Source organism: Hyaena hyaena, unplaced genomic scaffold (genome assembly GCF_003009895.1).
Source record: "Hyaena hyaena isolate Hyena2069 unplaced genomic scaffold, ASM300989v1 scaffold_90, whole genome shotgun sequence".
Lineage (NCBI taxonomy): Eukaryota > Metazoa > Chordata > Mammalia > Carnivora > Hyaenidae > Hyaena > Hyaena hyaena.
The window spans coordinates 1445219-1464640 of record NW_024080722.1 but is presented as its reverse complement, the minus strand read 5'-3'; the positions used below and the strand labels follow the sequence as shown (position 1 = coordinate 1464640).

Here is a 19422-nt window from a genome sequence, read left to right as displayed (position 1 = left end):
AATGGACAGTCCGTATGTGAGGATATGCTATGGTCTTCGAGGTAGAGTGCACAATTTTCTACTAAAAACCCAAAGAATCAAGAGGAAAACCAATGAGGGTGGTAAACAGATCTATGGTATGGAGAGAAAAACAATGACTATAAATCAGAAAAGAGTGAAGGTGGCAGAGGAAAAATAAGATGAATTAAAAATTAAAACAGTGGTTGGAAGAACACAGTAGAGCACATTAAACTCAATCTCCTTTTAGATTCTTATTTTGCCCAATAGAAAGAGCATGAAAAATAAGACAGATTTGGGTTTAAGTCCCAACTAACCAGTACTTCCCAGCTATGTGCCTACTGGGCAAACAACCTCATTTCAGTTACAGGTTCTCTGTTAAGCAGGGTAATACTACTAATTCAGAAGCGAAAGGATTAGAGGTAGTGAAGAATTAAACAGATTGAAAGTAGTGGAAGTAAATAGGTATTCAAAGTATAATAATAATAAGAGTTAACATTTAGAAGGCCTACTTATTCAGGCATTCTAAGTATTTCACATATGTTATCACTTAATCTTTAGAAGAACTCTCCTCAGTAGGTGCTGTTCTTATGCCCATTTTACAGATGAGGGAATTGAGGCACACAGCCCATGGTCACACAGTAAGTGGTAGGGAAAATGATTCAAATCTAGGCAGTCTGGCTCCAGATTACAGTTGCCGCTAATAAAAATAATACTTAATTTAGCTTGAACACAAGTTCTCTTTCAGCTTGACCTAATTGTCCTTTTTTTACCCTCCAAAAAGCTAATGCCTAAAAGCCACAAAACTCTGGTCTGGAGTACATCTCTGCCACTCCACTGCCCTTGTACAAATCATTTCACAATTACAGGCCTTCATCCCCTCATTTCTTCCAAGTGAAATGCTACCTGCAGTAGGTTATTATACTTTTTAATACAAGATACAAGACAGTACGCCCGACAGCCCTTTCTTCCCAGAATAGATGCAACCTCAGAATATAGCTGGTTTTACAAAAGGGGATAAGAAAAGGTTTCATGTCAAGCAGGTATGGTACTTTAGGCCCTTTTTGTGGCTAGTGACTATTGTGGTAGGTCTGGGAAAGAATCCCAAATTGCCCTTTTCAGGTTATGCTTCTAAATAGGATGAAGAGGTAACCAGAGATGAACAAGGTGGTTTCTGGCCTCACATTGTATGTGGTCTAGTTGGAAATTAAGACAGAATGCTTTGAGTCTGCCACTCACATCCAACTGGTCTTTCTGACAGTGTCATTCCCAGAAATAAATGATTTGCTATTTGGGAGTATTCGTTTATTGTGTAAATATTTGCTGAGGACCTGGGAATGCTAGGAATTAATATAGGTTCAGGAGATACAGTGGTAAGAAGGAAGGGAAGGGAAAGGAAGGGAAGGGAAGGGAAGGGAAGGAATGAAGGAAGGAATGAGAGAGAAAGACAGTGGAAAGAAAGAGAGAAAGAAAGAAAGAAAGAAAGAAAGAAAGAAAGAAAGAAAGAAAGAAAGAAAGAAAGAAAGAAAGAAAGAAAGAAAGAAAGAAAGGAGAGAGAGAGAGAGAGGGAGGGAGGGAGGGAGGGAGGGAGGGAGGGAGGAAGGAAGGGAGGAAGGAAGGAGAGAGAAAGACAAAGACAAAAAACTCTGCCTATGCAACCTACATCATAGTGGTGGTGGACAGGAGGCTTACACTTAAATTCAGTTCAGATATTTATGGAGTACCTACTATATGTTAATCACTATCCTAGATAGATATTAGAGACTACAGACATCAATAAGACAGCCTCTAAACTACTTGAGGACGAGGTATAGAGGAGTCATTTACATAAACAAGTATTTAAGTATTACTTAAAACTTAAAACAAGAATGTTTAAAAAGTAATCAAAAGTTATGATATATATATATACTATATATATATATATATATATATATATAGTAATATTAGAATGTAGAAGGTACAACAGTAGAGCAGGCCATATGGATGGTGTTTTTCAAGGACAAATAAATTTCTCAGGTGAAAGAAGGGGATGCGGTAGACAGCATTATGTTTTTGGCAGCCTAGTGTCATCACATAATTTCCCACTATTTTAGAATCTCTTCTTATTTGGGGAAAGAAGCCTGGCTCTCCCCCCACAAAGGTTCATAGTGCCAGATGATTGTTTTCCCTGCCCCCAACCCCTGCCTGCATCCAGGGCCTGAGCAAGTGTTTGAGGCTCCAACAATCATACCCACCCCTGGCTAGGAATTACCAACTAAAGATTCAAAGGAAGGAGCATGAGGTCCTTTCTCTGGTAGCAGATAAGAAGGTTACAGTATGACAAGTGGCCGCAGTACTTGCTATTGCAACATACCCAGTGCCAAGTGCTAGCATCAATGGTGCAAAGGACAGCATCCAACTCAGTGGTGGTGTCACTGGCATATTCGGTGGACCTCTCTGTGGCACTATTGAGCATCAGCTCTAGTTCCGTGCCTTGAATTTAGTTCCCCTAGAGATTCTGTGAAATCTTCAAACCTTTTAATAAACTCCACTTCTGATTAAATCAGCAAACATTGGTTTTAATTGCTTATAATTAAGACCTTTATTAAAACTGAACAGAAGGGGATTCCAGGCAGAGGGAAAAGTATAGGCAAAATAACAAGAGGTCAGTTAGTTAGCTTACTAATTATGAGAGGAGCCTGGGTGGCTCAGTTGGCTAAGCATCTGACTTTGGATCAGGTCATGATCTCATGATTCGTGAGTTAGAGCCCCATATCAGGCTCTGCACTGACAGTGCGGAGCCTACTTAGGATTCTCTCTCTGCCCCTCCCCTGCTCATGCACACACACTCTCTCTCTAACTAAACTTGAGAGAGAGAGAGAGAGAGAGAGAGAGAGAGAGAGAGGAGGCTCTAAAGCTAGACAGATCTGAATCTGAATCAAGGTTCTACGTTTTACTAGCTATGAGACCTTGCTCAGTGTATTTAAATTCTCAAAGCCTCAATTCCTGCATAGTAAAGTGTGGATAATAGTGCATATTTCTTATTAGGTTCTTTTGAGAATTAAACAAGGCCGTGATAATTCATTTAAAGCTCTTAGTATCTGACACAGAATACTACTTCCACAGATGATTGCTTTATTAATAATAATGATGATGATAATAATAAGCAGGGTATTTGGGAGGAAATACAAGCAATTTGATTCTGCTGGAGTTTAAAGCACAAGGAGGGGGTGGTAGGAAATGAGGACAAAGGCAGATTATGGAGAAGTTATAACATATTAAGAAACTTGAGCTATGGGCTGGGATCACTTATGGTGACTAAATAGGAGAATTATTTTGAAGTATAAATAGCATATGAAATTAACTAGGAGAATGATATAACCAGGTTTTGCACTGTGTATATATCCTCCACAGCTAGTTGTGTAGCTCAACCTGGCCACTGTACTCATACACTGTGGGACTTAATAATATACATTGCTACTATTGAGCCTTAATGTCCTACAAACTGAAGCTATTTCTTTCTAAGAAATATAAACTGTCCAAAACTGTGCATATCATTTGTCAATATGTCTTGCAATTGGATCAGAAGGGGCTGGGTCTATACTTGAAATCACAGCTTCCCCTTTGATCTGAGAGACAACTAACCTTTGGAGGAGGAGGGAAGTTTATAAAATGAAGAAGAGGAACACATCCTCAGGGGACTGGCAGAACTATGAACCATATTTGCAAGTCTGAGATTCTTTTCTGACTTTTATATAATCAAATATCACCTGCTACTTTTTACAACATATTGTTTTTGCACCAGCATCTTGATCTGGAGTCGATATTAACTTAAAGATGAAAGGCTTTATTGTCAAGTCAAGAACAATCAATACTACCATTTTGCAGTGTGTGGTATTTCTTGCCAAATGCTAATAAGCCTTACACTGTCTCTGTTAGCACTAATCCTGCTGGTGCTGATTAGACAGTCTTGCAGTTAAGTTACCATTCGGTTCTGCTTTACATTTATCACGGTTGTCGACCTGCTTGGTTTCATCTAATTTCCACCATTATTTCCTCTCCCCACCTTTACTCCACACTCATATCTACCTTAGAGAAACACTATTTGATCTGATTTTGATTTTCACAATAACTACTGAAGTCAAACCTGAGTCACTGTGCAGTTCGGAATGAGTGCTGAGGACAATGTATGGGCTTGCTGGGTGATTCTAGGGAAGGCGACAAAAACAGAACTCAAAATGTGTTCTGTACCCACTGAATGCTTTATTTCATTTCTGCTACTCCCATCTGCTTTGGCAATGTAGCATCGTTTAGAAAGAAAGAGCACAGACTTTTAAGTCAGACAGAGCTGGGTTTAAATTCTAGGTCATCACTCAAGAACCCTATTAGGTTGGCACTGTTATACTCATGTTACAGACAATGATATAGAAGCCCAGGGAGATTATGTGACTTGCACTGTGTCTGTGCATGTTGTATTTGGCATGCTCTCAGATATATCAATGCGCAACCAATATAAAATTGAGTGGTCATGTCTTCCTATAGGCCCCAGTCTTATTTTCACTTTACTGGGTCATTTGTGGCTAGGGCTCAATACCTACAAAAGATCCCAGAGGACTATACATCTGCCAGAACTGGACAATGGCTGTTTCAGAGATCCCTAGAGTCCCATCTTTGCATTTGCTTTTTGAAAACAGCTTCCATTCAGCCCAGTTCTGAGCAGTGCCATAATTGTTGTATCTGGCAACACAGCACAGGATAATTCTGGCTTGACACAGGCAGGAGTAGCCTTTTGTATTAGGCATATTGGTTCTACCTGTATCCTAGAACCACCTGTTAGGAAAGGTTGATCTGGGACAATGTGCAAGTCTTCTTGATTACCAGTATGTTGCTGCCAGTCTACAGACCGTGTCAGGGAAACTGGTAAATTTATCAATCTAGAATTGACAAAATCTCTCTGCTATTTTTTAAACATTGTGAATATGTAATAAAAACAGTATTAATAATAATAATAGCTACCTTTGAATGTTTACTATGTGCTGATTATTAAGCACTGCTAAATCAAGTTTTTTACATGCACTAATCCTCCCTCAATAACGTTATGGTTCACTAATGCTTTGATTTAGAAGTTATAGCCTTTTCTTCACAAAATTCAGAGACTAGAGATCAATTTCCTGGACACCAGAGCCTTTTTTTTTTTCTGGCATATTCTTTAGCACAGCACCTAGGCTGTTTTTGGCAATATCTGACTAGGCAGATGGGCACTTTGACTTCCCTCATCAGTGAACTGAAAATATCAAATGCCTGGCTTGGTTCCAGACTACTTTGGGCTTTTGGGGACCACTCAAACCCAAGAAAAATCATGCTTGTACTGGAAAAAACACATGAAAAAGAGTTGCCAGTTTGGTTTTGACAAGGAGTATCAAGTGTCAAGCATCATATGGAATCTGAGATCTCTATTCAAAATAGATTCACGTTCTTTTTGGTGATATGACAAATTATTTAAATGTGATGAATTATTTCTCACTTTGAATTATTTCTCTGTCATATACTTGACTTCAGAAGAGTACTAAACCCAACTTGCATGTCTGTTTTCATAACAAATAAGTGATCTCATTTGTGGGAAATGGAGCAATGCATGCAGAAATAAAATATTAAACTCAGTCAATGATATAAAGCTTTACAGTTATTTTTTTCTGTAACTATTAGGAAGCATCTACTACAGTAATTTAGCACTCAGAATTTGATCATTTAGATTATAAATAATATCATCAATACTACTACTTTCAACTTCATTTGAAAGATGTCCCACTTGAAAATGTAAAAATACTTGAAATACATTATTAATAGTTAAGAATAATATCAAAGCAATATATCTATATAGAGTTTTCTCAGTGGCAGAGGGTGTGATAAAGTAAATATAGATATAACAAATTCTATAGCTACCACTAAAATGTTAACTGTTATCTCTGGGTTCATTTTTTGTTTTACCCTTCTTTACATTTCTAAAATGAATATATATTATTTTTATAATCATAAAAATATTAAATGAATCCCTTCTAAACAGTTCAATCAAAAGTAACACTAAGATCTATAAAAGAACAGATTATTTATTTTATAAGTTTAATATGAGATAAAGATTATTATATTTTCTCAAGCCAGTATGGGAAGGAAAATGATACTGAAGCATCCCAAGCTTTGGAAAATGCCACTACAGTCCATTAATTATACAAATGTGTTAACTACAAAATAGTACAAAAATATATTTTGTGTAAAGAAGCCAACATGCAAATTCATCTGTTAATTTCTTTGTTGTGTTTAGACAAAAGCTACCTTGTTAGCAACACAGTCTAGGCTAATATGAACCATGTAATCAGGAAAGAATACCAGAAAACAGTTTGAATTTATAAAGCCGCTGCATTTGTGAAAAGCCCACAATAATCTGCGTGTGTGACTTCTCAAAAGCCTTGGAAGACTGGAAGTAAGAAACAGGCTTCATTTTATAATTAGAGAAACTAAGTCACAGAGCCATTTTTTTAAAATGTGCTCAGGGGCGCCTGGGTGGCTTAGTCGGTTAAGCGTCCGACTTTCACTTAGGTTATGATCTCGCGGTTCGTGGGTTCGAGCCCCGTGTCAGGCTCTGTGCTGACTGCCAGCTCAGAGCCTGGAGCCTGTTTCAGATTCTGAGTCTCCCTGTCTCTCTCTGACCCTCCCCTGCTCACGTTGTTTCTCTCTCTTAGAAAAAAAAAAAATTAAAAAAATAAATAAATTTAAAAAAATGTGCTCAGGAATCTACAAAGTGAATAGAAAGACAGATTGGAATTTCATTCTTCTGACTGCTTTTCTACTGAGTAGCTAAACCATTCAGCCCTGCCTCTGTGGACAAGTCGAAGCAAAAACTAACTTAAAAACTAAAACCAGTTCAACAGGATAGATTTGCAGGCAATGCACCAACAATTCAGTATAATAACACCCAACAGCTAGATTGCTTTGTGTTTTTGGTATACTTTATAACTATTCATTAACCCACACAACATCAATGGATCGTGGGGCTGTATTGTTAATACAGTTCATATAGAATGAATAAGTAAAAACATACTGTGGGATTAGAAGGACTGTAATCTACAGCAGAAAAAGTTCAATACCTTCCTCTAATCAAACTTCCATTTACAATAACAACAGGATAAATTGATTGAAATAGCAAACATCCCTTCTTTTACCATATTATTTCCATTAATGCTTCCCAAACTATTATTACATCCCTGTAAATGATAGATAGGATGAAGAGAAACTAAAAGCTACTCAGTTCATCCACTTTCCTTCAGAGACAACATCTAAACTTTCCCTAAAATATTTTTTAAGGATTATGCCTTTAAAAATCATTTACAAAATTAAAAGGAACTAGAGAATGTGATGTTCTCCTTACAATTAACAGTACTACTCTTAATCTCTTGGTTTTGCTCACATACCTCAAGTAAAAGCACTTGATTTTTTAAAATAAATAATAAAAATCTAGTAAGATTCCTGGTAATATGCCAGTTTCTACGAAGCATCTAAGACTGAAACAAAAGTTACAAAAATAAGTTATCTAATGAGTATAAAATTGACTAAGTAACATTCTCCAGCCAGGTTAAAAACACTCGTACTCCTTATTCTTCTTCCTATGACTAGGCAGAACACATTTCTTTTCCAACTGAATAAATTTTCCCTTCCCTCAGAGCTTAGCTATCTCCCTGGCAAGGAGATCCTATAGAACAGCTGTTATATTACCAGTATAAAAGCAATCCCATCTGATCTAGTTGCAAAACATATGGACAGATTGAAACCAAATTTGGGGGGCTCTATATCTTTAAAGGAAGAAATAATCAAAGCTCTTCTATTGGTAAAGGCTGTGAGCAATACCATGAATTCAAATTTTGCACAATTTAAACAAGACATATTTCACTAAACTACTTTAATTAATTTTAAGTTCTTGTTTCAAAGCCCCCAAACAGAATGATATGGATAAAGAACCAGTTCTGTTTTCAGCCTCTGCTAAGATCTCAGCTAAACCTACCCTAGATGTACCAAATCTTACATAGTCAATCCTATCCTATGATTAAGATTGGCAGACCTCACGAATAGTTTCCTTTCTTGGGTATTGTCTTCAGTATTCTTTTTTCTTCAGAACCACAACTCACTGAGACTAAGCAAATATCTCTGATACAGATCAAAACTGCTGAGTCAATGTCAGGAATTAAAAGTTAAAGTAGCCCTGGTAATATCACCTGACTTGATCACATAAGTAAAAGCTTACCAAGTTTATCACAGCTTCTTATTCACTTTTACATTTTATTCATTTTTATAACTATAAAATTAAAATTGGATACATTGAAAAAAAAGACCTGGAAATTTTAGAAAAACAAAGAGGTGATTCAAATGACCCATAATCCCATTACCTAGCTTTAGCCACTTCACATGTTAGTATATTTCTCTGTTCCACCTGTATTGCTACTAAACATAATGTAAGCATTTTAGTGCCATATAATAATAACTCAGAGATTACCATAATTTCTTTATCATAGAAGGTTAGAGTAGAAGAATGCCTGTTTGAAAAATCTTTACTGAAAGAACAAACCCAGTTTATAAACCAAATGAGAGCGGAGCTGTTTGCCGAGTGGGTGATGATGTAGGGGTGAGAGGTGAGGACTGGGAGGAGGGTCTAGAAGTAGACCCATTTGGCCTCCTCCGTCCCTATCCTGGCTCCCAAACACATTGAGGAACCGCAGGGCCCTGAACAATACGCTTTAAAAACAATACGCTTTAAAAACCATAAATCTAGTCTGCCTCTCTCATTTTACAGATGAAATTCCTTGCCCAAGATCCCAGAACTGGTGAGGGAACTTAGAAAGAACGCCGGGTCCCATGTCTTACAGACAAAATGCTCAGCTTTTCCAACTGAGCTATTCTTTCTACAAAAGTTATCAGATGTTCATTTGCCTACTGCTGTTCTTCTTTTATTAAGTAGACAGAACAAAGTTAGGTAACAAAAACTCAGCAATTAATGTAATTTGCTAGATCTCAAAGAACTCCTCTTGCCCTAAGTAAGTTCTCATGCTATTCCTGTGAGTGAAGGGTAAAAGAAAGAGAAAAATTCATTTTTTAAAATTTATTTTGAGGGAGAGAGAGAGATATGCAGGGGAGGAGCAGAGAGAGTGAGAGACAGAATCCCAAGCAGGCTCTACACTATCAGTGCAGAGCATGATGCGTGGTTCAATCTCATGAAATGTAAGATCATGAACTGAGCCGAAATCAAGAGTTGAATGCTTAACTGACTGAGCCACCCAGGCACCCCAAAAACTAATTTCTTTAAAAACATTTTTAAATGTTTATTTATTTTTGAGAGAGAGAGAGGGAGAGACAGAACACAAGTGGAGGAGGGGCACAGACAGAGGGAGACACAAAATCCAAAGCAGGCTCCAGGCTCTGAGCTGCCAGCACAGAGCCCGATGCAGGGCTCAAACTTGGGAACAGTGAGATCATGACCTGAGCCAAAGTCAGACGCTTAACTGAGTGAGCCACCCACGTTCCCCCCATCCCCATTTATTTCTAAACTAAGAGGCCATGAGATTACATTATTTTCCTCAAGAATATACTGCAAATATTGTGTTGCTACAAACAACTTCTTCATTCATTCAATCATTAAATATTTATTGCGAATCTATTTTGGGCTGGACACTGTGGACATAATTGTGAACAAAACAAACAGAAGTCCCTGACTTTATGGTCTTTATTAGCCAGATGTGTTTGAACAAGCTACTTTACCTTTCTGAATCTCAGTTTTGGCCATCCATAAAGTAAGGATAATAATATTTAACTATTGCATTGCTGAAGAATTAAATGGCCTGATGTATGTAAAAAAAAAAAAATCCTAATAGGTAACTAGGCATATAGTAACATGTGCTCAATTAATAATAGTTACCGTTCCAGCCAAAGTGTTAAATATTAGACTGGAAATGAGAAGTGAGTGTATTAAGTCTCTTTGCTACTAATAGACTGATTTGAGGCAATATACCTGAAATAATATATATTAAGATAATTCCAAACAGATTTCTATATTAGAAAAAAGGAAATAATATATCAGTCTGAAAAAAAAATTAAATTTACATGAGCCCTTCCAATCAAGTTCTATAGTTCACCTGTGAACTTCAATGTGAGGTTATCTCCATCACATTTATTTTCAATGACTAGTGGGCTCTTTCCTTAACAGTCCCAGAGGGTGCTTAGCAAAGAAAATATAAAGCAAGCAATCCTCATCTTCAAATTCCATTTTCCCATCCTGTAATTAAGGGTAGTAAAAGATTAACATTCAACAAGGTAAACCTAAAAGACAACAGTTTGAAATACAAAATATCAAATGTGAAACCATCCAAAAACCTGTAAAAGTTTGGTCAATTTTCACCAATAAAAGTATTAACGGAGGAAAGAAGTTAAGGCTTTATTCACTCACATAATACCCAGAAGCCAACAAAATATGAATGCCAAAGTCTTGGAGACTCTAAAAGCACCTTGTAACTGTAATGTACTGCACACTTGTTAATTATTAGAAGCAATCTGTTCACTATTAACTTTAATCAGATTTCTACAGAGGAAATTCTGTCATTCAAAAGATCAAACATTTGTTTCTCAACCAAACTAAACTTTTTATATTGGTATGAGGCCCAAATCCCCCTACCCAACAAAAACAACTCATATTATTTATAATAGAAAAATAAATTTGCAACTTATTCAAAGTACCTGATTTTTTTTTGAGGCAGATAACTTCTACTATGACAGTTTTTTCTGTATTGTTCCCCATGAGAAGAATTGGGGGTGAGGGGAATCTGGTCAATAAAAAAAGAGCCCAGAGTGAAAACAAACAAACTTTTCCCTCATTTTTTTCATAAAGAATTAATACCATGATACCATGTCCTGAATGTTGTATAAATTATGACACTTTCTTCTCAAATGGGCTTAATAATCTAAATGAAATAGGATAAAAACAAATCTTTACAGAAAAAGTCAAAATCACAGAGAAAGACAGACAAGTTTTGTTCAGAGTGCAAAGTGTTCAACCCTGTGCACCCTGTTACCGGGACATCTTCAAGGACATCTTTTGTTCCTCCAGAAAGACTTCTTGGAAGAATTGGGCTTTGAGGAGGCACTGAAGGAGGACAAAGTGGTAAATTGTTAAATAGAGAGGATAATTTGATTCCTTAAAGAACATGAAAGAATGGATGGGGCTAAGAATAAAAGACAAGAGTGAGAGGGACATATAGAGGAATTCAAAATGAAAAAAATGAGGACGGAGAACAGAGGAAAGTTTTTTTATATAATGAAAAAGTAATAGAAAAGATTTCTTTTGACAATAATACCTATCTTTGAAACAGTAACATTGCCAGAGGGATTATTTTGACACAAATTTATCAAGAGTACTTAAAAGAGATTTCTACAAGGATAATTATTTTGAATAAACCTTTACTGTGATTCAAATACATATATGTCCAAACATTATCTTTTTCATCACAATTTTTAAAAATCTCCCTTCAAAGTTACTAGTGTAGTCTGGGTAGCTGTTTCCGGTGAAAAACAGATAAACCAAAATGCATACTTGAAAAGAGACTAAGTGACCACAGTTGCCTGTAACCTAATCTCAACATTGGTAATAAAGATTTTTATATCACATCTACAGTAAATAAACAAAAATCAAGATCAAGGCAAAAAGCATGAATTAAAGCTATTTATAACTAAAAATATCATCCAACACTGTCTTTCGGCTAAACAAGATCTTGTATTTCTATTCTCTTCTGATCTATTAAGTGCCCTACAGCAGTAATCTCTCTACCCATAATTTACCCATCAGTAAAAACAGTACTGTGATACTTTTCTTCCACTCTTTTTATAAGGGTGCCAGGATGTCTGGAAGTTAATATATGCATGTTTAGAAACTCTAAGATGAAAAGTAAAACACACTTTAATTTTATGAGTCTTTTTTTAAAAATCAAGATAAAAAGACCTAGATTACTTCAATGTGTAAATTTTTCAACTAGCCAAAAGGCTTCCTGGCGTCATAATTCAGAAGACTTGAAACTAATGTTTTGGAGTTTAACTATGCTATTCCAGAACTGAATCAGACTAAGGAATTTCTACAGAGGGTAAGGCACTTAGACCAGGAATAAGATACAGTAAATTTGAGAAGTCCCTGGGCCTGGCCTTGGCCCTAAAAAGACTACAGATAAGCTTCTCTATCACAAACCATATTAAAATCTAATCAAAGAAAGAATGAGAACTACAATTTAAAACCACAGTTATAAAAAGTTGTAAATCAGAAAATTCAAAGAGGTGAATAGCATACGATGGAATGAAGGGAGCAGATGCCAGTAGAACAGTAGAAATTTTTTCGGATTAGTATCCAAGAACCAATAATTCTTAGCACAATGGCTTCCTTCTCTTCTCATCTATATAACTACTTCCTATGGATTCTGGAACCAGAATGACTAAGTTTTAATCTAGGTTCTGCCATAGCTGGGCCTCTGTGAGCCCCATTTCCTTATCTGTAAGATGAGAATAATAACAGTATCTAACTCAATTGTACCTAACTGTTGTGAGGATTAAGTAAATTAATATGTGCAAGGCACTCAGGCACTGTCTGGAATATAGTGAGCATTATATGTGTTTTTCAGTTACTGTTAACAGTGGTTCTTAAGCCCTCAGACCTGATCCCAAGTCCCAGAAGATCCAAAAACCAACATTTTTTCTGTAACTCATCTGGCAGCAATACCTGACCTGAACAAATGTAAGGCTATTTTTTACAATCTTTATTTATCCCACTCACTGTAAATATACATGCACTTTGCTGCAAATATCTTCATGTTTTTGATTTTAGGAGGCTGCCCTAGACTTCACCAAGATATATTTATTGACTTCCTAAAATTAAGAAAAAAAAATCTGAACTCTGAAACATATCTAGCCCCATAGGTTTTGGATAAAAGATAGTGGACCTACATTACCTTTGGAGCCTGAACGAGTTGTATGTCCCTAAAATGAATAGCATCTTCTTAAATAACCACAAGCAAATAATGCTCTGAACCTAACAGCAGAGAATTTTAAGATGAAGAGACCATTTCCTTGTACAGTTAGGAGGGCCCCACATCCCCAAAACGTTCCTTTCAAACAAAATCCATTCATGATCTTTTATTTACATGTCATACTGGTCAGAATTTTCAAGCTTTAAATTCTAAGGCTTGCTTAAATAAAGCCTATTCTCTTAACTTAGATCATCAATAAATGATTAAGCCTCTTTGAGGGGCATTGATGTGCCCTGAACCACACATACCAAACCATCACAGAACTTTAGAGCGAGAAGAGACCCTTGGGAACTAAACTATTTCTCCTTCCCTTCCAAACTATTTTATCATACATAAATTCACTCTCCCCATGAGGTAAGAATAACCTGCTCTAACTTGTCCTTAGACTCTGTCTATTGGAACACCCTGTAGGTGAATGTGAATAAACCGGGTGGGGCGCACTGACAGACCTGGGATCTGAAAGGATGGCTTGAATCTAGCACGATAAATCTACATGTTTACCAAATGTCTTAGTTCATACCTTAGATAATAATAGGAATTTCCATGTCCAGAATGAAGAAACACTCAACTAGTATGTGTGTGTGGGGTTTTTTTTGTTTGTTTTTTTGTTTTTTTTTTTGGAGGCTCAGCTATCTTAATGGACTCAATGAGTCAACAACATAATGTGGCTGCCGAAAAAGCTACTGTGATTAGGAACTAACTACATCAACGGCGGTATAGCATCCAGAAGTAAAGGGGTAACCGCCTTCTCTACTGCAAGCTAGTTAGAGCACATCCGAAGTACTGCTTTCAGCTTGAGGCTCCACACTTTGAGATGCAGAAAGACTGAAAAGTCCAGGAGAGGGGTGACCAAGACAGTGAGGGAATCTGAAACCATGTCACCTAAAGAACAGTTGAGGGAGCTGAAGTTATTTAGTGCAGACTCAGAGAGAACGTGATCACTAGCTCCACATCCCTGAAGAACTATCATGGCACAGAGAGCACTTGCTCCCCACAGCCCCAAAGGGCAGAACCAGAACCAGTCAGTGTTAACCACAGAGAGACATATTTCAGCTAACTCTTGGAAGTATTTCTTAAAATGTATGGGGCACGCAGGTGGCTCAGTCAGTTGAGCCTCCGACTCTTGATTTCAGCTCAGGTCATGATCCCAGGGTCGTGGGATGGAGCCCTGCATCAGGCTCTGCACTGAGCATGAAGCCTGCTTAGAATTCCCTCTCTCCACACCTCTGCCCCTCTTCCTCACTTGCACATGCTCTCTCTTTAAAATGATAAATAAATAAATAAATAAATAAATAAATAAAAATAAAAAGTTTTTAAAATGTAGAGCCATGCTAGGAGGTGGTGGCTTCTAAAATCCTATCTAGCCTTAAAGGTCCATAATTTTAAAAATCAAACATCTGTCATCACCTCAGTCTCTTATTGCTGATAACTACCATCGTCTGGCATCACCGCCTGTCGCTTAACCCTTCTTAAAATGTCCTACTCAGCCAACCAATCAGCCAAATGTTTTGCCAAGTCTGTGGGAGGAAAGTGCCTGTTTGCTGGGCAATTAGTTTCAGTTTGCAGATCAGTGTCCTATAAACAAAAGAGGGCCCTAACTGAGGGCCAGGCAAGAGCTGTCAGCTAGACCTCTATGAAAGAAATTCTTACTAAATCAAAGAGCAGCTAGGAGACCCATCTAATCACATAATATATTATCAACGGCATTCCGTCCTCACAGGAGCATGGAATACCCAGTATAACCATCTCCCCAAATGCCAGAGAATCCAACTTTGCAAGCCAAACGAGGTCTCTCAAAATCAGTGAGAACTTTTCTCTCGGTCAAAGAGACATGTGCACTGTTTGAAGCAGACTAGAACCCATGCTCAGATAAAAAAGGCCATACTTGATTGTATCAAATAAAGCCAAAACTACCTATCAGTAGGCCCGCAAAGTTCAGTTCAGCTGCTGAGAACTAGACACAAAAAAATGCAAAAAGTATGAACAATGTTAAATTTAAAACACAGAAGAAGAAAAACCACAGAAGAGCTACTGATGTTGGACAGGCTCCTAAAACTCTTGTCACCCAAAGACCACTGGAGACATAGGTGTACATAAGTCCCCGGAAGTGACTCAAGCCTTGAACAGTGCACATGACACATATTCATCAATCCAGCTTACTTCCCTTGAAATTGGATTCTTTGAAACTTCGGCCCAAATATTGGAGAATATGCACGTGATGGGCTTAACAAGGACACATTTTTCTCTGCACTTTTTAAAGTGAATCCCAGAAGCAACCTAAGTGTCCATCAGTAAGAGATTAGTTTAAAAAATATTATTCTTATGCCAAAAAATGTAACTGTTAAGATGAATAAGGTAAGACCTTAAGTATAGACATGGAGGGAAAAAAGCCCACAATACATAGTTAAGTGAATACAGCAAGTTACAAAACAATATGTAGAGTTATTTTGAGTTTTTTAAGACTATTTTTAAAAACCTTCTGTGTATGTATGCCCAGAGAAATGTCTGAAAAGAGATCAAACTGTTAACAGTAGTAACCTCTAGGGACTGACTGGAAGTAGGAAACAGTAAAGGAGTGACTTTCACTTTTCCCTGTGTAGACTTCTGATTATTTGTATTTTTTGGAACTAGAGGTTAACTTTGTGATTTAAAAATAACAATACAAAAATAATAAAGGTAAAATAACATCGATTACACAGACTTACTTAACATATACTCAGCATTCAAGATAAGTGATCTTTCAACTACTTAAATGTTACTGTGTGCTTCAAACTCTGGAACATCTAATTCAACCTTTTTCTATTTTATTTTACTACCACAACAACAAAAAATCACCATGTTACTATTAGGTCTCAACTGCTTTCTTTCTCTCTCTCTCTCTCTCTCTCTCTCACACACACACACACACACACACACACACACACAACTGTAGGCATAAGGCTAACACACAAGGTGCTTACTCTGCACCAGGAACTGTTCTAAGCCCCATAAATGTATTAAGTTAGTTAATCGTCACAACAATCCTATGAAGTAGGTACTATTATTATCTTCCTTTCCTAGTTGAAAAGAGGTTAAATGACCTGCCCAAGATTATACAGCTCTTAAGGGGCAGAGCTAGGATTCAAACCTATGAATGGACGCAAGTCCACACTCTCAACCGCTATGCTTCCTGTCTCTCAGCAATATGTCAATCTCTCTATACCAAAGCCAAAAAAGGGTACAGTCAAAATCCAGCCAGTTCATATACTCCTTTAAGCTAGAAGAGATGCAAACTTAGCTTTTTATGGTTGAATAATCTTCATTCCTCCGGATGTCAATGCCAAGCTCCAACCCAAGATTCAAGGCTGTATTAAGCCTCATAATCATGTGGGAAAATTCTCTACAAATTCATTTATAGTCCAAAGTCCATACCTGACTGTACAGTAAATCGCTGAGCCTAAGAATTAGGTCAGAGATCCATTAATGTAAGTACAGCTTGGGAAATAGTTTGGACAAATCCCCACCCCGACTCCGGCAAAGGAATTCAGAAACTCTTGTCTAATATCTTGACAAGGCAGGTCTTATTTGTTTAGTCCCAGCCCACTTTAGATTAAAAGGAGACAAGAACAGGAGTTGTCTCTAACTTTGCTTCAAGACTTCAACCAGCAGGAAAAAGAGCCTAATTTTTCTGCGGACCTTGGCATTTATCAGCATCCTCCAAACTGAACCTTCTAACTTAAGGGGGGAGGAGGGGGGAATGGGCATCCCTGCTTAAATTGTGTATTTGTCCAAACATATTGACCTTGTAATTGAGGAAGAAAAAATGGTGCAAGGAAGGGATTTAACCTAATTTATAGGCAAGCTCAACCTAGATACACACCTGTCCCAAATAACCTACTGAATCCAGTTATTTGCAGGGAAAACATGGATTACACTGCCTTTTTTTTTTTTTTTTTTTTTTGGCCTCTAGTGGTTTGTCCTACTGCTGTAAACAAAATCCTTAATATCGCTTCCACCTGTCACATGCACATCACACACACACACACACACACACACACACACACACACACACACGAGAGGAGAAATGAACAAGGAAACGGAAGCTTTGGAAGGAATCCCTTATACTCAGTTTTTGACCCATCGGTTGAAGGAGGTACCGTGCTGGCTTTCAAACTTCCCGAAATAACCCCGCGGAGAGGCAGGGTGAGCGAATCGAACCCAAAAGTTTGCGCCCATTCTGGGTCTCCGACAAAGGCCAGAAAGCCCCGTTTGGAAGCGAGATGCGATGCCGTCCACACCGCAGCCGCCCCCCTCCCTAGGAAGCACAGCCCAGGGGGGACAAAAGACTTTCCAAATTCGGGAGGGGGTGGCGGGCGAACTGGAGCTCGGTCCTTCCCCCGCCATGGGAGTCGAAATCTGGGGAAACTTTGGGGCGAGGGATGATCAATTCCGGGCACCAGCCCAACCCCCGAGGCCCCTGGGCTGGGATAAGGGTGGGCAGCCGCGGGGCTGGGTGCAGCCGGCGAGGGGCGCGGGGACTCACCTGGGGGAGGGGGAGTGGGGGCCTCGGTGGCAGGTGGGGTGGGCGGGACGCTGCTGACGCCGGGGAGCACGGGGGTCGGGGTCTGCGGGGTGGTGGGCGCCGGGATGGTGGTCGCTACAGGGGTGGTCGGCGCCGGGCCAGTGCTCGTCCAGAGGGTGGTCGGCGCGGGTCTGGGTGTCGCGTGAGGGGTGGTTGGCGTACGGTCCGCCGCCGGCGGGGCGGTCGGCGAGGGGCTGAGCGGAGCCTGGAAGGCGGTCGCGGTGGGTCCGGCGGTCGCCCGAGGAGGGGTGGTCTCCGGGGACGGGGCTGAGGAGGACGCAGCCAGAGGCTGGTGGACGGTAGCGCGCGGCGCTCGGGTCCGCGGGGCCTGGGCCGTGGGAGGCGTCGCCTTAGAGAAAGGGCGGCTGAGCTCGGCCCCTAGCCCCGGGCCCGGCGACGCGTCCACCTGCCCAGCGGCCCCGCCGCCACCGGTGACATTCCCCGCCGAGGTTGTTGAGGCGGCCGCGGCGGCGGCGGCGGCGGCGCAGCACAACAGGGCGACGGCGCCCAGGCTCAGCAGGCTCCTCATGGCGCGCTCGGCTCCTCCATTCATTCATTCAGTCATTCGGTCGGTCGGTCAGTCATCTTCTCCTCCCTGCGCTCGGACCAGGGAAGCCGCTGCAGCCGCCACCGCCACCGGGCGCACCATCGCCACCTCCCTCTGACAGGCGGCCGGCCCCGCGGGCGGGCCCCAGCGCGGAGGGAGCGACCCGGCCGAGCGCGGACAGCCCGCCCTCCCCGATTGGCAGTCTCGCCCGACCAATGGGCGCTCACGCTGACCCACGTGATTCACCCGCTTCCCGGCCTCTTTGTAGCTCCTCGGACCAATCAGAGGGCGGCTGGGGGAGGAGGCGGAGTTAAGGCGGGAGGAGGGTGGTACGAGCCCCACTCCAGCCCTTCGGGCTCGCGGCAGCCCCGGCTTTGTCTACCCAAGGAGCGGGGCGCGGGCCGCGGGCATCGGGCGCCGCGGAGCAGACAAAGGACGCGCCCCGCGCGGCAGACGCCGGGCCAAGTCGTCTGTTCCACTGGGCGACGAGCGCGACCCGGGGCGGGGAATCCGCTCTCGGGAGCTTCCCCGCCCTCTCGAACAATGGGGCGCCGGCGACGCACCCGGGCTCGGGTGGAGACTGGGCTGGAACCCCCGCAGTGGGCGAGGGCGACATCCGCGACAGTGTAGAGCTCAGCATTGCTTGTGCTGCCGGCGAAAGCCTGGCGAGGTCTGCGCTGCCATTCCCATTTCAGGGATGGGGAAACTGAGGCCCATGCTGAGGGCTCCACTGAACCAAGATCCACTCCCGGATCAGACACCTGCTGCGGGACAGGCGCGGTGCCAAGCAGGACGGGAGGGTGGGGTGCTCTGGAGACCCATCTGAAGCTGCAAGCTTCCTGCGTAGGGGAGACAGACTCACGTGCACACTTTACCCTAACCCCCACCCCCCGGGGAGAATGGGCTCCGACAGGAGTGAACCTCAGCGTCCTGTTTCCTGCTGAGTGGTTTCTGTGGCCTGAGCGCAGTTTTCTCACCTCTAAAATGGGCATGATAGACACGTAACACCCCCACACCTCCTGTCACAGAGATGAGAATTAAGTAATGTACTGAAAGGGCTTACTCCAATCCCTGGCCCCAGTAAACCCTCATTAATGTTAAGTACTTTCAGTGTGCTGTGTTCGGACAAGCCCCACGCCACAGCTCTGATGTGTGCCCTAGCCGCCTGCCTACTGCAGGGATTGGGGTGGGGCTGATAGCCGAGCTTGGCCCTGGGTGACACCAAACCCCCGTGT

At 40.8% G+C, this 19422-nt stretch overlaps 1 protein-coding gene across 1 annotated transcript in view; it reads right to left on the bottom strand.

Moving 5' to 3' along the window:
- Positions 1–18335, bottom strand: part of MEGF9 (multiple EGF like domains 9) — an 83685-nt gene extending 65350 nt beyond the window's left edge. The window contains exon 1 of the mRNA XM_039234652.1: positions 17602–18335. Coding sequence (XP_039090583.1) covers positions 17602–18193 — 592 coding nt within the window. The 5' untranslated portion in view covers positions 18194–18335. The remainder of the gene's footprint in view (positions 1–17601) is intronic.
- Positions 18336–19422: the final 1087 nt, after the last annotated feature.